Source organism: Lepisosteus oculatus, chromosome 1 (genome assembly GCF_040954835.1).
Source record: "Lepisosteus oculatus isolate fLepOcu1 chromosome 1, fLepOcu1.hap2, whole genome shotgun sequence".
Taxonomy (NCBI): domain Eukaryota; kingdom Metazoa; phylum Chordata; class Actinopteri; order Semionotiformes; family Lepisosteidae; genus Lepisosteus; species Lepisosteus oculatus.
Window position 1 is genome coordinate 59,831,459 of NC_090696.1, and position 22,736 is coordinate 59,854,194.

General features: G+C 38.1%; 1 protein-coding gene across 2 annotated transcripts; it reads left to right on the forward strand.

Annotated features, from left to right (window-relative positions):
• On the forward strand, positions 1 to 22,736 carry bdh2 (3-hydroxybutyrate dehydrogenase, type 2). 2 transcript variants are annotated; one of them, XM_006629800.3, is made up of 10 exons: positions 1 to 197; positions 4,271 to 4,359; positions 6,341 to 6,419; positions 13,789 to 13,885; positions 15,206 to 15,314; positions 16,157 to 16,217; positions 17,381 to 17,494; positions 18,125 to 18,183; positions 20,429 to 20,521; positions 21,968 to 22,736. In XM_006629800.3, the coding sequence occupies exons 2-10, from the start codon at positions 4,288 to 4,290 to the stop codon at positions 22,019 to 22,021; spliced, it is 738 nt and encodes a 245-aa protein (XP_006629863.2). In that variant the 5' UTR covers positions 1 to 197; positions 4,271 to 4,287; the 3' UTR covers positions 22,022 to 22,736. The 2 variants fall into 2 exon arrangements, with proteins under 2 accessions (XP_006629863.2, XP_069046982.1); XM_069190881.1 differs by lacking the exon at positions 1 to 197 and adding an exon at positions 1,926 to 2,191.

Sequence of the window (22,736 nt, forward strand, 5' to 3'; positions counted from 1 at the left end):
ACAATTCAATTTCTTCCGCTTCCGTCCTTCCGCTTTCCCTCCTTGACCAATAGAATTTTTTTTTAATAGAGGCTATAATTCCGATATGACAAAAAGTTAAAAACTGAAATAAGCGCGGAATCGGATTCAGGAGTTCTGTTTTCTCTGAGCAGAGGTTTACATGTTGCTACTGTAGCTTCACGGAGCTCTGTGTGAGGGTAAGTTATACAAAGACGTTTGCTTAATATTCTTCAGAACGCCCCTAAAATATTGCTATAAATTATAATTTTAAGGGATGAGTTTTTTTGTCTGGTTTGCTTTTATTGCATTTTTTTTGCTATTTATTTTTATTGCTTGAAAGATAAACATTTTCCTTGCAACAGTTTAACATTCTGCAAAACTGTATCAGATATACAGTAGCTAATCGCAAACAGGATTGCACTTCTTGTGTAGCTGTGCAGTACGGTGCATTCAAGCGCGCATACTGTAAATATAGCCTTAGAAGCAGAAAGAGGCTTAACAGGGCGAAATGGAATTTTAAATAGATTTTTTAAGCAATGTGAAAGTTGAAGGCACTTGACGGGACTTTTTTGTGTCTAAGAATTGATTGCAAAATTGTCTTGCGTGCGAGTCCTACACTGGACTGGCATTCTATCTTGGTTTAGACTCGCCTTGCACCTTTATGCTTCTATAGGCTCCTAAACCCTTGTTTTGAATAAGCAGGTTTCTGATGTCGGATAGTTTATTTTCCGAGAAGGTTTTGCACGATTTATATTTTAAAAATCAGATTAGAAGAGCAGGGGAAATTACGTAGTGAGGCAAAGTCTGTAGTTTGTCGCCGTTATCTGGTTAACTCCAAATTAATGATAGTTAAATGTTGTGTAATCTTTTACTTAAAGGCATGAGTTTTTATGATCTTTGGACCTTCAGTCTGTTGGTTAGGAAAAAATTATGGTAGTGATTTACAGTACAAGAATACATCTGCAATGTAAGTGGCAGCAGACTGGTTACTTGAGAAAAACTGCCATGTAAAACCATGTGTAGAATTCGGTCTTCCTTAAACCTGGGCAGTCAAAGTCCTGTCATCCAGCATTGAATCGTATTTTTGTTCCTGCTTTTTGTGATAAAATTACTGGATTTATTGTATTTATCTGAGAATTTAGAGTTCTTCCACATGCAGATGTCATTGAAAAATGTCCTGTAAAAAGATCTGGGAAGCTTTTATTGGTTAAAACGGTTTGGTTGTACATACAGATATGTTGTATTTCACACCTAGGATCTCAATGATAATCGAATTCAGGGAGAATATATATAATCTTAATCCAGTACAAACTATTACAATTTCTGGAAGACGTAACTAGTGTTTATCGTTGATTTTGATTCACTTCACAAAAACAATTTGACAAATGGCTAACAAATTGGCACCTTGTTTTAACATAAAGGGGAATATGGTAGCTCTGCACCACTTTTTTAGTTTTACAAATTTTCAAAGAAAATGTGATGTCTTGTTGGGTGTCATGGTGGCACAGTGGTTAGCGTTGCTGCCTCACAGTGCTGGGGCCCTGGGTTCATTTGTGGGCCTAGGGTGCTGTTTGTGTGGAGTTTGCATGTTCCTCCCATGTTTAAGAGGGTTTTTGCCTGGTGCTCCAATTTTTGCCTGCAGTCCAAAGATAGACTGGTAGGTTAATTGGCTGCTAGAAAAAATGGCCCTGGTGTGCGTTTGTGCATGTGTGTCTATGTCTGCCCTGCAAAACGCTGGTATCCAATCCAGGGTATATCCCACCTTGTAATCTGAAAAGGCTCTGGCTCCCCCACGACCCTGAATTGCATGAAGAGGTACGAAAATGGATATGGATAGATATTTCTTGTTTTTATCAGTGCACAGAAGTGTCGTCATGGCTGCATTTTTCTTCTTTTTACTCTCCATCTTTTCACAGAAATTCTTGTTCCTGGTAAAGGGTCATGGCAGTCTGGAGCCTAGATCCTGGAATGACAGACCACAGTGCAAGACTGCACCTTGTTTCCCTTTACAGCTTTTACAGGCCATACACAAGCTCCTAGGATTTCAGAAGTTATTTTACTGTTACTCTGTTTTATGGGAAAAAAACACCTTTAATCAAGATGGCTAGCCTTGTGCAGAATGTTTTTCATTTTTAAGTTTCTCCAATCAAACAGCAAACTGGAACACTGAAAAAAAGGATTAGAAGTACCCGTATGTAAATAACTATCCATACATTGTTGGAAACTGCAGTGTTTGAACATTTGTGTTAAATCGCTAATCTAGTTTATTCCATGAATGTTATTTGCTTAATCTTGACATCCCTGTATTTTAGCTTCCACTTGAAGTCTAGTATCTCCAAACAGAGTGAGATGTAATTTATGATAATGTTCACAGACACACTATAATTGCTTAGTTAATTACACACTGGCATTTAATGGAAGGTTTTGCAAAATCTCAAAAGGCATGGCTTTTCCACTCTCCTAAACTAATTAGAATAATTCCCCATTGTCTCCTCACTTTAGAGAAATACATATTCTAGCAGATCATTATATACTAAATGTCTCTAGTGTTGTTGTAGGTTACCAGAATCTATAGCTAATGGCAACAAATTCCATTCTAATGTGTGCAGATAGTCAATAAAAAATATACAATGCAGTATAATTATTAATTAGTAGGATGAAAAATGTTGAGGCCCAGGAAATGTAATGTCATCGTGTGGGCCGTGGTGAAACTGAGTTTGATATTGCAGTATTAGAGGCTTAGTGAAAACCTTTCACAGCTCTTGAATAGGTCTTTGAAGAGTACACATGGCTTTTCTGTTAAGGCAACTAACTCTGACTTTCAAAAATTCTAATCAAAATGTTGTACTTACTGTAAATCTTCATAGAATGAAGATCATATGAGGCTTTCCCTAGTCTCTGTGCATGTTATTCTCATGTGGGACTATAAGTATCTTTTTACTCATGGTTTTGGTGTGTCCAGGTGTAGTTTACTTTGGAACAGGTTTCTTTAACCTTGTCCTCAGATTCTAGGTCTGATTGCCTGATCTGACTTTAATGAAGATTATGTACATTGGAAAAAAAACACATTCCCTCCCCTGCCATCAGTTTATTCTACCATATTGTGACATTATTGATATTGAACTCTCTACTGGTACTGTACAGGTAAATCTCAGATCTGCTGGCATCAGGACAGGACTGCTGCAGTCAAATTATCACCCTGTCCTTATATTGTAGCTGTCTGAATTTTCTTTAGGGGCTCTTTGGTACAGTAACAAACTCAAATGTGGGTTGTCACATACTGTGTAATACGGATAGAACTATTAGGGTTTTGACAGTGTTCAGATTTTGTGTAGTTTTGGTCTTATTTACTGTTTTTGAAAAATGTCAAATGAAAACTGCTTCTCGAAAATAATCCTACCCTTGCAATCATAATCATGTAAAAGTTACACTTAGAAGAACAGTATCCTGTGAGTATAGGTTTTGGAATCCAAAACAAAAGTGATTTTGGATTTCACTGTGAACTGTAGAAAGCTATGAAAGTTATGAGCACATTTCCATATGAGGGTGGAACAACTGATTTTGCTTTCAACAAGTCAGTATATATGAATATTTGTTTTCAATTTGTATTTTTTTTAATTACCATTTGCTTTTTTTCTCGCCACCCATTTGACATTAATTAACATAGCTTTACTGCTATGGTTTTCTTGTCATTCAGAGGAGGTGAGAACTATGCTTTCTTTGTCATTTGCATGTGCAAGAGCCGTTTGCCCTGTTGCAAACTGAGTCTTGTAAGACAGAGTTGTTGTGTTGCAGCTGTCACTGACAGCACCTGAAGGCATTTAGCAAACCACAGGAGTCACTGTTGAGCTATAAACACTGGACTTGAGTGGGCTCAAACCCAAGCTTGGACAGTTACATGCCACCATGGGAAATCCTGGTCATTGTGAGCCAGTGATTTGGCCAAGACGCAGGCTGCTTTATAAAGTTGCAGTATACAGTGCGGTCTGCACTCATAACAATGGCTTTCCGACAGGCCATTCAAAAGCCTGTGATTAATAATCACATTTTTTAAATTAATGAACAACTGTAGTCAGTCAATGAAGGAATTTACCACACCTTGCCAGAACTGTGCCAACTAACCTAATGTTCTGGTTAGTGAGCTGGCCCTGTTACATGTCATGAGGTGCTTGATTGTGACTAAAAGAATAGAAGAGGTTTGATTTTGTTCGGTTGTAGTTTATTTTGTAGTTTTTGGGAGCCATTAACTTCTTTTCTTTCTTTATTTCAGTTAACATTGTATCCAGTATGGGCCGACTTGATGGGAAGCTGATTGTCATGTCAGCTGCTGCCCAGGGAATTGGAAGGGCTGCAGCTTTGGTAATATATGGTATTTTATATGGAAGGAATCTCTGAGACCATTGCCATTGAAGCTACATATAATCATTTCCATGTTGTTGTTCAGACAGGCGGCTCACCAACATCTTTTATGTGTTTTATCCTTTTTAGGGGGTAAATCATAAATAATGGTGAAAATGAATGTACATTGTTAATGATTTGTAACTAAATAGTACCAAATATTAAATTTTCATTCTTAAATTTCCATGATGTACTGACAGATCAGGGGTAAAGTATGGGAAAGGAGCACCGCAGTCTAGAATCCTGTGGCTTGTGAGGGGCTATAAAAAACTGCAGATCGGCTTTGCAGAACAGCTTCATACCTTCTTTTTAAGAAAAATATAAAGCTCATTATTAATGTGCAATGTATTTGGCTGATGCTTTTATCCAATGTGTATTTTTATCCACTTGTGAAGCTGGACATTGTACTGGAGTGGTCAGTGAGGTTCTGTACCAAGGGACAAGGGTACAGCAGAGACCTACCTCTCAATCTCCCGGTCAAATCATGATCTGTTCTCCATACTGCTTCCACACACTAAGACACTCTATAGTACAGAAATGGCACTTTGTAGCAACAGTGAGCTCACTCACATTGGCATACTGTATCTCTGTGTAAACTGGGTGTTTAGATGTAAACTAAATATAATTTTAAAGCTATTTTACAACATTGTTTGTGAGGGAAGACTATTTTAAGATCTAAATTTAATCTGAATTTAAGAATTCTACAAAAGTGACATTAAATAAGAGCTAGAGATACTGAACATGTAGCAAAAGGAAGAAGCTAAACATAAGGAACAATGAACAAGACAGCATCATAAACTATAAAATCAAAAGTCGTAGTTGAAGATGTTTATGTAACATGTATGCTGAAAGACAAAACTGCTGCATTTTTATAAGCCTCCCTTAAGCTATACATCACTATAGTAGCCCTTCATTCTCACAATTATAACTTAAGTCTCTGTTTCTGAACAGAAATGAAAGAGTTACTGTACAACTGCAGGTGATTTTTATTTTCAATTAGATTGATTAGATTAAGCACATCAACATCCCATTAAGACTTATCTCCAGATAATTAGTAGCCGCTTTCCATCTGGTCACACTTAAAAACCTCCGCAGTGTTCCAGTGTTAATCTTTTTCTGACCCTAATTAGTGATATAAATTCCCACTGTTATAGAAAATAGTTCATACTCAAGACTAGAGGCTCATCAGGCTGGAATGTATCAATTTACTGTAATGTTCAGCAGACTGAGAGCATGTGATTCCCTTCAGGGTGGGATGCTAATCCTTTGCTGGGTACTCCAAGCAATTTTGATACAATTCTTAGAAAATGCATTCACCTACTGTATGCAGCAATGTCCCATTTCCTCCCATGATCTCCCTTGCCTGCAGGGACAATCGGATCCACTGTCCTTATAGTTTCATAACTTTCATGAACATGCCACTGAAGATAACTACTTTCTTGAAAAAAAAACAAATACCTCTTGCTAAAAATAGGTTTAAATAACAATTTTAAAAATGGCAGTTTTTTTTGTACCAATAACATTTTAAGATGGCCAATTTGTGAAACTTGATTAATTTTTAACTAAACCATGATTCATTTTTTTAAACTACAGTTCCTGCACTTCTTCTGGTTGACTTGGCATCAGATAGAAAGCCAATGCAGTTCTTAGTAAATAGAATGTGAAGTAGCAGACAGGGGATAAGTTAACACTAGTAATGTTTGGCCAATTCGAGTTCAGAGTCTCTCAGAGCTGTCAGAGTTCTGAATGAGCCTAGTCCTGAACCCCCAGACAGACTGTAATTTGTGTCATCCTCTTACTATTGCCCACAATCTTCAGTGATGGCTACCATGAGCCATTTCTCACAAAATATAAAAAATAATTAAATCGTAAAAAATACATATCTCCCTTTTTATTTTTTTGGCATCAGAAGAATAACCTTTTTTTCTTTGTACATACTTAGGCATTTGCCAAAGAAGGTGCTCAAGTCATCGCTACAGATATCAATGAAGAAAATCTTAAAGAATTGGATAGTTACCCAGGTGAGTTGCTGTTAAGAATGTAACTGCTTTCTTGTTTCTGTCTCTGAAGGACAGTTTAGTGCTGCCATCTGGTGTGCAATAAAGAGTAAAAAAATAGATGAAACCGGATACAGTGTTTAGTTTATTTATATAGGCTCTCTCTTTCACTGAAGACTTTGTGGATGTTATCTTTTAGGTAAATTATAGAAATAACTTGCATTCAGTTCATGATCTTCTTCTTCTTCTTTTTCACAGCCTTAGTCCCAGACTGTCCTGGGGTCAGCTGCTTTGGTTGCTCTTCTCCACTTGTCTCTGTCGAGCACATCTTCCTCACTCACTTCACATACCTCCATATCTTTTCTCACACAATCTATCCATCTCTATCTAGGCCTGCCTCTTCCCCTGTCACCTTCCACCTCAAATTCCATTACCCTCTTTCTTACTTCCTCAACATCCCTCCTCATGATATGTCCATACCACCGTAACCTCGCCTCTCGCATCTTCTCAACTACATCCACCACCCTACATCGTCTGCGGATTTCTTCTTTTCTGATCTTATCCTTCATTGAAATCTGCAGAATCCATTTCAACATCCTCATTTCAGTTCTTCTCATCACGTTCTCTTCCCTCTTTCCAACTGCCAAACATTTAGCTCCATATAGTAGTACAGGTCTAATCACAGTCTTGTACATTTTGCACTTTAACTTTTCTAGGAATTTTCCTGTCACAGATTATTCCAGTTATTTCTCTCCACTTTACCAGTTTTGATCCAAGGTATTTAAAGCCATCAACCTGTTTCAGTTTTCCTCCATTTGTCTCCTCAGCATTGGTCATAGTATCTCCTCTTCTCTTTTATTCCTCTATAGTTTTTACAATCCATTGGGTCTCCTTTCTCCTTATAGATGGCAACCATACTGCTTTTTGTCCATTCTTCTGGAATTCTCTCTTCCTTTGCAATATTGTTTAGCAATCTCTTCAGCCACTGAATCCCCTCTTCATCGAGGTTCTTAAAGTGTTCTGCTGCTATTCCTGATGGTCCAGTTGCTTTGCCCACTTTCATCTCTTTGATAGCTTCTGTCACTTCCTTTACTGAAATTTCATGGATTGGTCCACACACTACGTCTGCCTCCACTAGGTTCTCCCTCTCATTTTCTACATTTAACAGATTTTTGAAGTACTCCAGCCATCTTTGCTTGATCTGTTCTTCTTTAGTCATGACTCTGCCTTCTTCATTCTTGAGTACTGCCACCCGGATAATATATTTTTTCTGTCTCCCTCTATGTTTAGCAATCTTGTAGATTTGGTCCTCTCCTTCCTTTGTTTCAAGTTTCTCATACCATTCTTTCCAGGTTCTTTCCTTTGCTCTTTCTACACTTCTTTTTGCTACCTTCTTTAGTCTCTAATATTCTTGTAATTTGCCTTGTATGCTTTTTTCTTTTCCTTCAGTGTTTCCTGAACTTTCATATCCCACCACCACTCTTCATTTTCCCTCTGTCTGCCTCCTCTTGTCTTTCCACAAACCCTGGTAGCAGCCTCTTCTAGGATGTGGCTCATCTCAGTCCACTCTTCTTCAACTGAAGGCTCCTCTGTTTCCTCTGTGTTATTTTTCATTTCTCTCACCAGCCTGTTGAAATCTACTTTGTTTTCTCTCAGTTTCCACACTTTTGGTTGTGCTGGGTGTTTTCTCTGCTTTATTCTTCGCTCCTTCAATATTGTGATGTCCATCACCAGTAGCCTGTGTTGTCTGGTAACAGCCTCATAGGGCAGGACTTTAGCATCTTGGACTTTCGCTCTATCAATTCTTCTCACTAATATGTAGTCTATTTTGGTTTCATGGCCTCCACTCCTGTATGTCACCTTTTGCTCATAATTCTTCGTGAACCTTGTGTTCACTGCAAACAATTCAAGAGCTTGGAGTGTTTCTAGTAGCCTTCCCCCTTCTTCATTTCTCTCTCCTAGCCCTCTCTGACCATGTTCATCTGGATAATCTTGGCATTTCTCTCCTAAATGTGCATTGAAGTCTCCTCCAATTAGCACCATTTCATTTCCTGGGATTCTGCTAACCACTTCTTCGAGATCTTCCAAGAAGCTATCCTTTTCTTCCTGTGGTCTTCCTACCTGTGGTGCATATACAGAGATGATATTCCACAACCCGCTCTCAAAAGCCACCTGTACATTGATAATCCTGTCTGAGTGTCTAACCACCCTCACTATCTTGTCTGCTAGGTCTTTGCACACTATCACACCCACTCCATTCATTTTTGTACTCTTTCCAGCGTATAGAATCTTGTATCACTCTCCTAGGTGCCTTGAGCTGTTTCCTTTCCACATGGTTTCTTGCACACACAAGATCTCCACTTTTCTCCTTGCCATAGTTTCAACCAATTCTCTCCCTCTCCCTGTCATGGTACCAACATTCCAACTCCCCACTCTCATTGACTTAACATTCCTTCCAGGCCCCTTCACCTTGTTTCTTTTCTGTAGCCCCCACTCTACAGTTTTCCCCACAGTAGCATAATTTCCATTAGTACCCTGTTGGGACACAGCGCTAATGGCGGCCGTTGTTAACCCGGGCCCCGACCGATCCGGTATGTGCTTTGTGTTCTTTGCAACCATGGTTTTGGCAAGATGGTTTTACGTCAGATGCCCTTCCTGACACAACCCTTTTAGTCTCCTCTTACGATAGGCAGGGATACCCAGGAGGTATTCTGATCCCTCTCCCGAGGGAAGCATTCAGTTCATGATACAAACTGAAATACGGTTCCTCACTACAACAATAAGTAAGCTGTTTGTCAAAGTATATTTATTTTATTTATTCATTAATTCTTGGTGAATTGACTCATTTATTATACAGAGTGTCTGTATAATATGGAGGTCATTTGCCTTTTTATGTGATATCCTTACAGGATGTTTGTGAAGTTGCTAGTATGCTATTCTGAGAAGGTCACAATTCACAAGATCTGTAGAAAGCTGTAAAATCCCATTTTGGATTAATAATTTAATAGTAAAATAGTAAATTTTACAAATAGTAAAATAGTAAAACAGTTGTTGACATTATGGAAAACAAAGGTTCTTTCTGAATAATTTTGTAAATTTGTGAATGGTATTCCCGAATTTTATGGTTCCTCATAACACCTTGTGATCATTTTGTTTCATCACTAGAAAAAGGAATTGTTCAAATAAAATGACTGTATTTCCCCCCCCGTGTGAAACCTGTAATGTGTGTGGAGAACCATGGTGTGAGTGACTGCCATTTACCTTTCCTGTGCATTTAAGGGATAGGAAGTGACTCTGATATTTTTTTCTCATTGGGTTTACCTCTCTTGATGTGAATCACTGCGTCTGAGCCTTGAGGATCAAGAGAACTCTATGCTCCTGCACACCAGTATGATGTGTCACTCACAGCTCTAGCCTGGCCCAATGATTAAGTCAGTGTCAATTCTGGAGTGATTATTCAAAACTACCACCTCAACTGCCTACCTACCACTACAGCTGTGGGGGTTGCAGCCTGACAGAAAGCATCACATTTAGTCACGCATGTCATTACATGAACGAGAGCTCAGGTGTAAGAGTTGTCGTGCCTGTGACTGCTTAATTGTCTATCATTTCCAAGCCAACCGTGCCAATGAGTTGCCCCAAGGTTGCCCACATATTTCTGTTTCCACGTTCCTTTGCAGTCCAGTAAATTTGCCAGCTTAATTGGTAGACCTAGAAAAAGACAAAAAATACAAAAAAGTTTAATCTCCTGAAAAGTGACTAATTATACTTGATGAACTACTGAGGTATACACTGCTGGCTTAAACTTCTAATATCAACAAAGAACAGTTAATACAGTATGATATTAAGTGTGTATGTATTGTCTGATACTGTACATCATGTTATGATACGGTACGTATTGGATCCACATGTTAAAAGTTTTAAGAGACGACAGTACACAGAAATTAAAATAATGTAAGGGAATTCAGAAAAACAAACTTAAAAGAAACCTCTTTATGCATGTATAAAGTTGTGAAGTTGAATTCACATTTTTGGTGGCATCATTATTCATTCGATCATGACAAATTTGAATGACTTGATTGCATAAGCATTCCATGAACTCATTAGTGAGAGGTCACAGATGATGAGGTGCCCTCATATACCCTGCATATCAGGAGAACAATGCGTTCATGCTGTAGTTATGATGAAGGCTTGGGTGAGTCTGCACACTGTCACTTGTTGCCTGGAGTGTCCATAACCAGCAAACACATTAAGTAAGCGACAGGCCATGAGTCACCACACTGCAGCAGAATCGATGGGGAGTGTGTGAAGGTGTGGCTGGGAGTGGCTAATTCCTGCAGAACTTCACAGGCAGTGATTAATAGCAACCTGACGCTGATAAAATCCTGAAACCCCACCTGCTGCCCTTGCTGCCAGCGCAACCTGGCTTGGCAACATACTGTACATTTTCATGCAACTCATGTGTCTGAAACTTTCTCTCAAAATGAGAGTATGGCAGTTATGCCTTGAATGTTCTTGTAGGAGCTAGGGTGATATGTTGCTCAGAGACCAATAAACCAGCACATGCTTGTCAAGAGGAATGAGACAGAATCCACAACCTATTGTAAAGAATGCATCACCAATGTAGAATTTATAGGGCTTCCAATAGCGATTGCACATTGTTACTAGCCTGCCATCTTCACTGTAGACCCCCTGTTGACCACTCTTGTTAATCAGCATAATAAATTTTACCCATGTTATTCTGCTCAAGAAACTGTAAGTGCACCTGCTACATAAAAAATTGTCATTTTCCTGACAATAACTTTAAGAAATTGCTGAGCTGTAGTTATAAATAATAAGTTTCTTTGGATGCTCAGAACATTTATTGTGCATATACCTTAATTTGATAAGTCAGCCACCAACACATCATTACCAGCTGACAGTTTTCCTAGTAGAAAGAAGGCACATTAGGATGCCATGCCACGTCACACAGCTTCTTCCTCCGTGTAGCATATTTGGTATATTATTACAGAGGAGCTACCATAGGTGTCTGTTTAGGTCTGTTTTTGAGATGGAAGAATTCAGAGCCTATAGAAAGTCTACTTCCCCTTGAACTTTTCAAGTTTTGTTGTCAGTGCCTCAGAGTTGCATTTAAATTAAGATTTTTGTCCCCTTATCTACACAAAATATTCCACATTAGGAAAAAATGGCATATTAAAATACAAGACTAAAATATCATAATAGGATAAATTTACACTATCCTGTATTCCTGTGAAAGCACCTTTAAGAGAGTCTGTTAAGATTGGTCTCTACCACCTTTGCACACCTAGATTTAGCAATATTTGACCATTTACAATATGTCAAACTTACAATATGTATAACTTACAATATGTAAAAAAAAAGATCAGAATATACTGTAACCATTACATATAAAATTTGACCCCACAGACAACAGTACCACAGCACATACAGATACCTGTTTCTCCACAAATATTTTTAATAAACAGACACGACACATCATTTAGTCAGTTGTACTTTGCTTTGTGCTGTTTTTGTAGTGAGTCTCTTGTATTGTAAATGTATTGTAAATAAACACCGGATTTGTTTTGTGATTAAACAAATACAGGTTTATTATTATTATTAAGATTCAACAGTTAATGGATGTGGGAAATTCTTCACATTTAGAGGAGCAGGACACAGTCTTGTGCAGGTTCAGTTTTATTGAGCTCAATAAGTCCAACAACGCGTGCCAGGTGTGCCCCTCAGAACAGACTGACTGCAAGGGTTTCCTAGCTCTTATATACAGTCAGAAGAAAGTTTGTTTCACAATCTGAGAACTTGTCCTGTTCTTTGATATGTAATTATAATTATTAGGCCATAAAAGCTTGTAGCTCTTTCAAAGTTGCTCTTGGCGCCCTCTCTGATCAGTATCATTCTTGCTCAGTCATCCAGTTTGGTGGGAAGGTCTGATCTAGACAGTGACATGGTGGTTACCATACACTTTTCACTTCTTAATATTCATCTTAACCATGTTCCGGTGGATATTCAAGGCTTTTTGAATCTTTTTTGCCATTCCTCTGATTTGTACCTGTCTACAACTTTGTCACAGAATTCTTTTGAAAGATCTTGGTGCTTGTGGCTGAGTCTTTGCTTTGAAATGCACTACCTGTCAGAGGGAATTGCTAAATTTATCCTGAAATTACATTAAGCACAACAATTTAGCATAGGTGGAGGCCAGTTAACTTCCTGTTTGTTTCACTCCCTTCCAGATTCTGCCGTCTGCAAAGGGTCCTGAAAAACGCTTCGTGACTGGTTACATTTGAGCAAATTTAGAAGCCCTATTAAAAAGGGGTGGGCACATATCCAGCCAAGCTATTTTGTTTTTATTTTTAATTCTTTTCCTATTAAAATGTTTTCAAATTTGCAATGTAGGGGTAGGAAGTGTAAAGAAATGAAAAGAAAATTAATGCCAAGCTATAAGGCAGCTGAAGGTGGAGATTTGAAAAGGGAATCTAGTGCATTAGTGAGTCTAGAGATTACATTTAAGGCAAGCAAATTGATTCTCTTGTTGAGTCTTTATATATAGAATATAGTGTTTCCAAGCTTTTGACTAGTACTGTACACCAAAACAAAAGTGAATATGCAAAATACACAAAAGTGATAGGAAAAGAGTAGGGAAGTTACCCTGGTGTCCTGGCCAAATTGGCCTTTAATCATGGCCTCCTAATGATCCCATCTATGAATTGACTTCATTACTCTGTTCTCCTCCCCTCTGATAGCTGATGTGTGGTGAGCATTCTGGCACACTATGGCTGCCATCGCATCATCCAGGTGGATGTTGCACATTGGTGGTGGTGGAGGGGAGTCCCCATTACCTGTAAAGGATTTTGAGTGGAGTATCCTGAAAAGCGCTGTAGAAGTGTAAGGAATTATTAATTATTATTATTATTAAGAGTAAATGTGAGCTTGATTGTGAAAGGGAATGAAAAGCTTGCATAGTATCACGCTGAAATGTCATGAAACGCAGCAGGGAAATTGAAGGGATTTGTAGAAACGTAGACATGCTCTTTTATATTGAGAAGAAAGTTGTCAAATGCTACTATAGTTTGTGATACGCTTAGGTTACTGGTTACTGGAAGTTCTAATAAGCATATGCTCTTCACTGCCTTCTTCATTCAGTTTTCCTTTTTGTCAATGTATAATATATTAGATATACATAGCCACACACTGTCCTTTCTAGAGTCTAATTGGAATGGCCAGTACAATCTTACATGTGGATTCACAGCCAGGCAGTTGTTCGTGCTAATCAGGGCAGCAATCTCAGTAGATGACTTGCTGCACAAACCCAGTCAGGGCTTTCAGACTAAACTTATTTACTTTTTTGGCATTTTTTCCCTCCATTTTCTTTTATTAGGCATCACGACCAGAGTCCTTGATGTGACTAAGAAGGATCAAATTGAAGCCCTAGCCAAAGAACTAGAGAGGATAGATGTACTCTTCAATGTTGCTGGGTATGTGTACGTTTCTGTATGTTTGCATCTGTCTTGAGGTTACTAGCCATCATAATTGTAAAGCAGTGTAACTGAACTCTAAATATCCAAGTTTCATTTGATATATTATATAAAGCTTTTGATTTCAAATTGATGTTTTATTTCATCTGAGAGCCCATCTCTTTGACAAGACGTGTTCAGGTTCAAGACCCGTTGACCGTGTGAAGTCCGCTGGCAACAGCTCGGTTTGGAACATACATTTCACTGTTTTAAATTTTCCCTGACTGGAGCTCAACTTTCATCACATACGAGCTCCAAATTAGATTACATCAGAAAAAACAAATGAAGCTCCCAATTTTTTTAATGTTTTTGTCTGGGAGCTTTGATTTGGACTATTGTAAAACCATTCAGTAGAATAATGATACATTTTAGTTTCACTGCATGCAACAACAGTGTGCACTCGGGGGTCATTCCCACTAAAATGTCAAGTCTAAATGTGAAGGCTTATGTTCCTTATAAACAAATGTAGTGCAGATTTTAAAAGCATTGTTGCAATACAGTTTATATATATATACTTTGTAATAATAATAATAATAATAATTAATAATAATAATTGCTTACACTTATATAGCGCTTTTCTGGACACTCCACTCAAAGCGCTTTACAGGTAATGGGGACTCCCCTCCACCACCACCAATGTGCAGCATCCACCTGGATGATGCGACGGCAGCCATAGTGCGCCAGAACGCTCACCACACATCAGCTATCAGTGGGGAGGAGAGCAGAGTAATGTAGCCAATTCATAGAGGGGGATTATTAGGAGGCCATGATTAGTAAGGGCCAATTGGAAATTTTGGCCAGGACACCGGGGTTACACCCCTACTCTTTTCGAGAAGCACCCTGGGATTTTTAATGACCACAGAGAGTCAGGACCTCGGTTTTACGTCTCATCCGAAGGACGGCGCCTGTTTACAGTATAGTGTCCCCGTCACTATACTGGGGCATTAGGACCCACATGGACCGCAGGGTGAGCGCCCCCCCGCTGGCCCCACTAACACCTCTTCCAGCAGCAACCTTAGTTTTTCCCAGGAGGTCTCCCATCCAGGTACTGACCAGGCTCACACCTGCTTAGCTTCAGTGGGTTGCCAGTTGTGAGTTGCAGGGTGATATGGCTGCTTGTAGTGAATTTTGAACATTCCCCAAAATAAAAAAAAACAATTCTAAGCCCCCTTATGTACAGTATTTTAACTTAGGAGTGTTTAAACTTATAATGATTGAGTAAATGAATCTTCCCTGGCATCTATCTAAATATCTCAGCCAAAATGTCACATTTCTCTCTAGTTTTGTTCACCACGGGACCATCCTTGATTGTGAGGAGGGAGACTGGGATTTTACAATGAACCTCAATGTTCGCAGCATGTACATGATGATCAAAGCTTTTCTGCCAAAGGTCATTGGTACTTTTAATTATTCTTTTAATTCCATTTTTTTAAGATTAAAAGATTCCTACTGTAAATATATACTGATGGAAAAAAGAAATGCAACATTTTCTGGAATGAGAATACTATAGTTATAGCTTATGTACTATACCAAAAAGTTGTCAATTTGATTTAAGCCCTCTGAGCGAGGTGAGGCTTTGCAACTTGCCAATCACACGAAAGCTCGTTAGGTGCACTTTTACCCAACGAGGTCCAGGTGGAACAATACCTGATCAGGTCACCTTTAAAAAGGCCTTAATTCAAAGCTTAGGTCACTGCAAGAAAAAGGCCACACTTAGTCAGTTTTTTGTGCTTTCCATAATGCTTTGAATCTCACCAGAAGCAAGGGAGAGGGCCATTGGCATAAATGTCAGAGAAAGTTTTAGCAGATCAGCAGGACAGATGACGTCCAAGATCCGGTCACCCTCGAGTGACCACAGCAAGCAGGACTGATGCATCAGACTGGTCCATCCGAAAGATTGTTTTAGATCTGCCACCTGTACTGCTTCTGAATCTGCTAGCAGACACAATGCCTGTATCAGTGACAGGACAGCGAGGCTCCATGCTGCTGGCCTTAGAGCAAGACAACCTGTCAGAGGCCCTCTGCTCACACCTCTTAGACATCACGCCCAACTGGCTTGGGCCAGACAGAGGCTCGTCAGCAGTGGCATCAGGTCCTCTTCAAAGATGAGTCACTCTTCAGCCTGTTCCACGTAGACGGGAGGCCCAGAGTGTGGAGGAGGAAGTGTTGCGTTTCTTTACTTACATCAGTATATTTTTGACTGTTTTGACATTTTGTCACCTTTTTCTACAGATGCTGGCTCACAAGTCTGGAAACATTATAAACATGTCTTCTGTTGCATCCAGTATAAAAGGTAATTTTCTGAATTCATGGTGGCACAGTAGTTAGCATTGCTGTCTTGCAGCTCTGGGGCCCTGGGTTCAATTTCAGACCTGGAGTGCTGTCTGTTTGGAGTTTGTACTGTATGTTCAGTGTTCACATGGATTTTTCATCATGTTCTCTGGTTTCCTCCCTTGTTTTTTGAGAAAATTGTCCCTGGTGTGAGTGTGTGTGTCTGCTCCGAGATGGACTAGAGTCCCATCCAGGGTGTATCATGCCGTGCGCCCCTTGCTTGACAGGATAGGCTCTTAATCCAGTTGAAGATACAATTACTCTCTTTCTCTGATGAAAAATCAACTCCACCCCTGCCTGCAACTGTGTAGGTGAAAAACAGGCACCGTTCCACATTGTAAACCACTGGCCAAAGCAGAAGATGTCCCATGGTTTCTTAAACAACCACCCGACACCTCGCAAAGCCCCTTAAGTGTTTTCAAAACCTATATACCACATACCACCATACCTTTGCATATCTAATCACCATGATTAGATACGATGGAAAAAGTATAAAGACGCAGCACAGGTCTTCACGCAATGTCTTGGAGTCTTACAGTGGATATAAAAAGTCTACACACCCTTATTGAAATTCCAGGTTTTTGTGATGTAAAGCCAGAAATCAAGATAAATCATGTCAGACATTTTTCCATCTTTAATGTGACCTTGCAACCAACACAATTCAAGAAAAAAACAAATAGATAATTATTAGGAAAAATAATTGAAATTAAAAAACTTTCAACACCCTGTTTGCATAAGTGTGCACCCCTCCCCCCCCCAACTAATACTTTGTGAAAGCACCTTGTGGAAGCATTTATTACAGCAGTACGTGTTTGTGAATAAATCTCTATCAACTTTGTGTGTAAAGGCTTTCATCTTAAAGTTAATTTGGGAAGGTTCAGGATCACTTAATGAAACTGTACCCTGATCGTTTTTGTAGCCAGACAGATTTGTCAATGACATTTATGACTAATCATGGAAACCAAAAGCTTCTCTGTATGAAAACCAATACATATATGATCAAACATTCCATTTTAGTTCTTAAGTAACAAACTGAATATAATTTGTAGCTGTGTTTTGCTGCATTGCTACTACCTTAACATAAGGTGTCTCATTTTTTTTCTATTCTTTTTTTTCTTCTTACAGGAGTTGTGAACAGGTGTGTTTACAGCACTTCAAAGGCTGCGGTTATTGGGCTTACCAAATCAGTGGCAGCTGACTTTATCGAGCAAGGGATACGATGCAACTGTATTTGCCCAGGTAACTGTGTAGCAGACTTTTAACAGTTTCCCACACTTATTAATGAAAATCACCAAATCATTTTTGTGCTGAAATTTTGTTGAGGAGATGATATTTTATGAAATTAAAATACGTAAATTGTTATGCTGAATATCATTTGTCAGAGATTGTGGAACAACAGAGGATGTCCTGTAAATGTCACAGGCTAGTGGTGTGTGTGCTGACCAATAGAAGCAATACAGACTGTACATGCGAGGTGCATGCATTGTATCAAGTTGCAGAAGCTATTCTGGGAGTTCTGTTCATTGGTCTCTGGAAGTCATTGCATTCCATTCTGTTTAATAGCCGATCTGTCCCAATCTCATCTTTCAAGACAGCTGTCATTGCATGAACAATTTGAGCACGGGTGTTATCCTGATGGAGTATAATCACATCAGAATAAGCCCTTGGGAAGTACAAAAGTTGGGCTGAAGGATTTGGTCAGTGTATCAGCATGCTGTTAGACTGCTATCGATCACTGCAAGTGGAGTTCTATAGCAGCTATGCATATAAGTGCTTTAACAAAAGGTGTAAAAGGTAGCCTGAAAATATAAAGTATTGTATGTGTCATTACTGTGTTTGAACCGTGGTATATTTATTGCTTAATTTTAGGAACTGTAGACACACCTTCATTGAGAGAAAGAATCCAGGCCAGACCTGATCCTGAACAGGTATTTCTTATTTCGAATATCATTGTCTCTCTTGCACGCACTAGTATGTTTTGGTGTGTTGAGTCCCAGAGTTAGGAGACACAGAGCTACAGGGCTAAAAGCTTTCTGATAAAACAGTTATATTAGACTCTATGTAGAATTTTTAATAAGATTGGACCCGTGTTGTATGACTTGGAAGGACAGCAGACCATTTTTTGGTTCAGTTGCCATAGGAAGGTCAAACTATAGGTCTATTTCTAAGGATTACAATTAATTTGCATGTGTTAATATATGAATTATATAAATATATTAAAAATGTAAGTGTTCCACTTGGTCTAATTTTAAAACCATCCTTGCTACCTGCATTTAAAGCTGTTATTACAATTTAAAATGTCTGTTTTTCAATTAAATAACACATATGACATTAATGAAACAACCTCAAATATTCTTCTAATCATAAGACAGTTAAACCAATTGTCATAACAGTAATAATAACAATAATTTAAAGGGGAACTGCAATTCTATTTTTATATTACAGGCCTAGAAAGAATCAGCATTGATGAGTGCATTTCAAACCTCAATAAAAATACAATATACTTGTAAAGCCTCTAATTTATATCACAAAATAGCCAAACTTTCCAGGTTTGCACAGTGCCATGTTCTGTGATTCAAAATGAGGCGACAAAACTTCCAGTTCATTACATTGTAAAGAAGCAGGCTTGTGAATACATCTGTTTGAATCCAATAGAAATATTGCTCCTGATTTCAAGGTGGTTTTGCCGACAATACTACTTACTTGTTAACTCTGCATGTAGAACACATTGGAATGTTTCTGCAGTGAAATGTCTACTGCACAACCTGTACTTCCTTGCTCTTACATCACATACATTATTCATTACACTGACTAGTGAGCAGGAAGGGCTGCATCACATCGCAATTCGTGCAAACTCTCACTCTCACCCAATGGCGAACCCAGGGGTTTGCAGCAACATGGAGACTATACAATTATTTCACAAAGTTCATGATTTTGTGCTAAATTTATGATTTGTAATTTTTTCTATACTCTCAATGAATGTATTTTGTTACCGAGACTTAATGACCAGCCTGAGAAATTGGGATCGCTGTTCCCCCTCAAATGCTCTTCTTAATCGCTGTAGGACTGCAAAAAATACATAAATAATGGGATCACAGAGCTAATCCAATCTTGGCCCTTGGGTAATCCCACAGGTTTATTAAATTTTCAAGGTACCTTTAGTAGCCAGAAGCATCAATAAAATCAAATGTCAAGGAACCATGTAATTGCAAAGCAGTGTCTAAAGATTATCTCCTGGTTCAAATAGTCCTTCCTTTACACTAGCTGTGTTAGGTGTGGTGCACTGTGCAGTTAAAATTGATAGCAGTTTTATCAGCCTGTAGCCTGATCTCAACAGACCTCAGAAGCAAAACAGGTCTATTTCTGGTCAGTTTTTGGTCTAAAAAAAGCCAGGCTGATACTGCGAGTGGTGTTGGTGGACCAGCAGATGGCACTCCTAGACTAAACTTTCCGAACCAGTGCTCTACTGTGATGACCTGGGACTCCGTGTTGTAGGAGGTGCAATCCATTGGATGAGATGCTGAAGTCCTGACTACTTGTTCACTACATAATCCCATGGAATATTTTCGGAGTAGGGGTGTTACCTCAGTGTCCTGATTAAAGTCCAATTTGGCTTTGCGCAGTTTACGCTACTCAGTTTATGACTCCTTAATCCAGTCGGTGAAGTAACCCCTTGTTTCTTCACCTGATCTGATCTGGAGTGGAGGTGCTGGAACATAATTGCTCCTGCACATCAGCCAGGTGAGACATTTGCTATATAAATTCATGGAATTATTACTACTGTAAGTATAAATTATATTAGTTATAAACACTGATCAAAGTTTTCTTAAGTCCTGTTAGACTGTAATGGAATTGTTTTCTAGTTAAAGGTATGTGAATTTTCTTCCGTGACTGTGGTGAGAAAAAGGATGAGAAAAAGTTGGTTGGAAAGTTTGTGTTGTAAAAACAAAAAGGCAACCGGGTGGCATTACTTCAGTTATTTTAGTTCTGAGTGCCTGGGTTTGTCCTGACGTCAAATGGGGTTAGTAACCTTAGTTTGGTTTATGAACTAATTTCCACATTGCCAAAATCAACAGTTATTTTCTTCAAGAGTCTTTTCAGGCTAGACATGAAAAAAGGGGCATTACTGGCATATAGATTCCATTTTTTAGCTGATTTGTTTTTGTTTTTAAGGCATTAAAATACTTCCTTGCTAGACAGAAAATGGGCAGAATGTGCACTGCAGAAGAAGTGGCCCAACTGTGTGTATACCTGGCCTCTGATGAAGTAAGTTCTGTGGTCTGCTCAAGGAGGATGTGGAAATAGTTGTCCAAAAAAAGGGTGTGGAATTACCCATTTATAAGAGTTACAGTACAGTTACAGTATGAAGGGGTGTGACACTTCAGAGAATGAAATGACAGGGACTGTAATTTAATGTTTAATTTTCAGTTTTATGCTGTCTTTGATAACACTATCATAAGGGACCCTGGAAAACACAAAGGGTTGTGCCAGGAGTGATATTTTTTTAAGATGATGCAGTTTAAAATGACCTGTAGTGCTTGAAGTTCTAATTCTTCCTTTAGTAGTAGTTATTTTCATAGGAATATCTTCATCTAGACCTAAACAATAACTTGACATTAAGTGATCAGATAATTCAACTAGGTTAAAAAACATAATACACAAATAACACAAAAGTTGTACTTTTCTTAAAGTTACAAAAGGCAGAAACAGTTTTTCTCCTTTAGTGGAAAAGAATTGAAAGTGTAAATGTTTTATATATAGTGTGTGCCTTTTTTGTTTGCTACACAGAAAATTAAATCCTGACTTCCTCCTCATTAGCTTCAATCTAGTTGAGACTATCTTTCAGTTTGTTTATTTCACCTTTCTTATTTATTTTCTATCAGATAGAAATTATTTATTGTCAAGAAAAAAATATTTGTTAAGTTTGCATTTCGTATAAACTATTTACACTCTGCTAAGGTTACTAGTGTTACCTGTGTTGTATCTAGGCAATCAAAGCTAAAACACCAACAGGTGTGATAAAGCAGTTCATGGCTTGATTGTTTTTGTCACATATAAAACACATGCATTATATAAAAGAGACATAAAACTAAAATATTCAATAGTATTACAGTCATAGATTTAAAAATCAAACATGGACTTACTGTAAAGTGCCCAGTGTAATTTAATCGAAAAGAGCTTTATTTTATTATTCTATTTACTGTATATGTTTTACTTTTTTGGCAGTTTTCCACTGATGGTAATATTCAATAGAATAGGAAGATTCCAGTAGTCTGGTACCAATTATATCTTATATGTTATACATAGTGGAAACTCATTAATTTCTCAAGATATTAATATAAGCATATATTATGACTGTAATATCACTGTATCATGTGAGTACATAAAGTAATTTTGATTCATTCAGACTAGTTCTATTTTGAGGGTCTGTAAAAATAAAATGATAATCTGATGATTGCTCATCTGTTGTGATTTATTCAGAGCCTCAAAGTTTCCACAGGGGAATGCTCAAGGTCAACCAGCCGCTAGAGAGATATTCAAAACACTAATAAACCTTTAAAACTCATTGCTGTTTAAAAAATAGAATGTAACACACCAGGGCAGTGATAAGAAGAAAACAGATCTGTTGTGTGTGACACTCTGTGTACAGTCAATATGGGACATTGTTAAACTAATACAGACGTGTGTAACTTTTCATTTTTCCAACTCTAGTCTACCTATGTGACTGGAACTGAACATATCATTGATGGTGGATGGAGTCTCTGAAGAGGTCAAGGAATGTTTGGAAGGACAAGGAAAATTCAGCACATACCAAACATTTCTTCTTAAACAAGGGCAGCACCAGTACATCTGTAATTTAATTGTGTTAAAATTTAGAATTAAACCTCAGTATTGTTCTACAGTCATTCTACTGTGAAAGAGACATGAGCAAATGCAGAACAAAGCTGATAATTTAATTTGTAACCATCCACTTGCGTGCATGGCACTTAATGTAAACCCTGTATAATTTGTGTAACACCACTGATCTAATGTAATGTTACAGTTCATGTGTGTAGTGAGGTGTCATGAAGCCTCATAGCATCCTGCTTCCTAGTTAGTATTTTAAACACTAATCTTTATCATTGGTTAATTCCGATACACACTGAAAGAAACTTTAAGTTACTTTTTCAGAATGCTCTGTTTTCAGTTTTAATGTTATTGACTTTTTGACTGTGCTAATGATGGGAGAGAGGTAAAAAAAGCGATTAAAAAATCAAACTAAAATTACATCACTATCACAGTTAAACTGAGTTCTACTGAATTATTATTTTGTAGAAAAACCAACTTTTAAGCAAAATAGTTTTGAGTCTTTTTGGGTATGTATCAGCTTTGTACGTCAGGATTTTTAGCAAAATTGTAGTACTTAATCTTATCTGATCAATACTTTATCTGTTCCTGAAAATTAAGAAATAATGGGAATAAAGAATTTTTGTTTCATTTA

Coding starts and splice junctions, on each gene's coding strand:
- bdh2 (XM_006629800.3), top strand. CDS start 4,288: ATGGGCCGACTTGATGGGAAGCTGATTGTCATGTCAGCTGCTGCCCAG. Junction 4,360..6,340: donor TTGGAAGGGCTGCAGCTTTG/GTAATATATGGT, acceptor GTACATACTTAG/GCATTTGCCAAAGAAGGTGC. Junction 6,420..13,788: donor AGAATTGGATAGTTACCCAG/GTGAGTTGCTGT, acceptor TTCTTTTATTAG/GCATCACGACCAGAGTCCTT.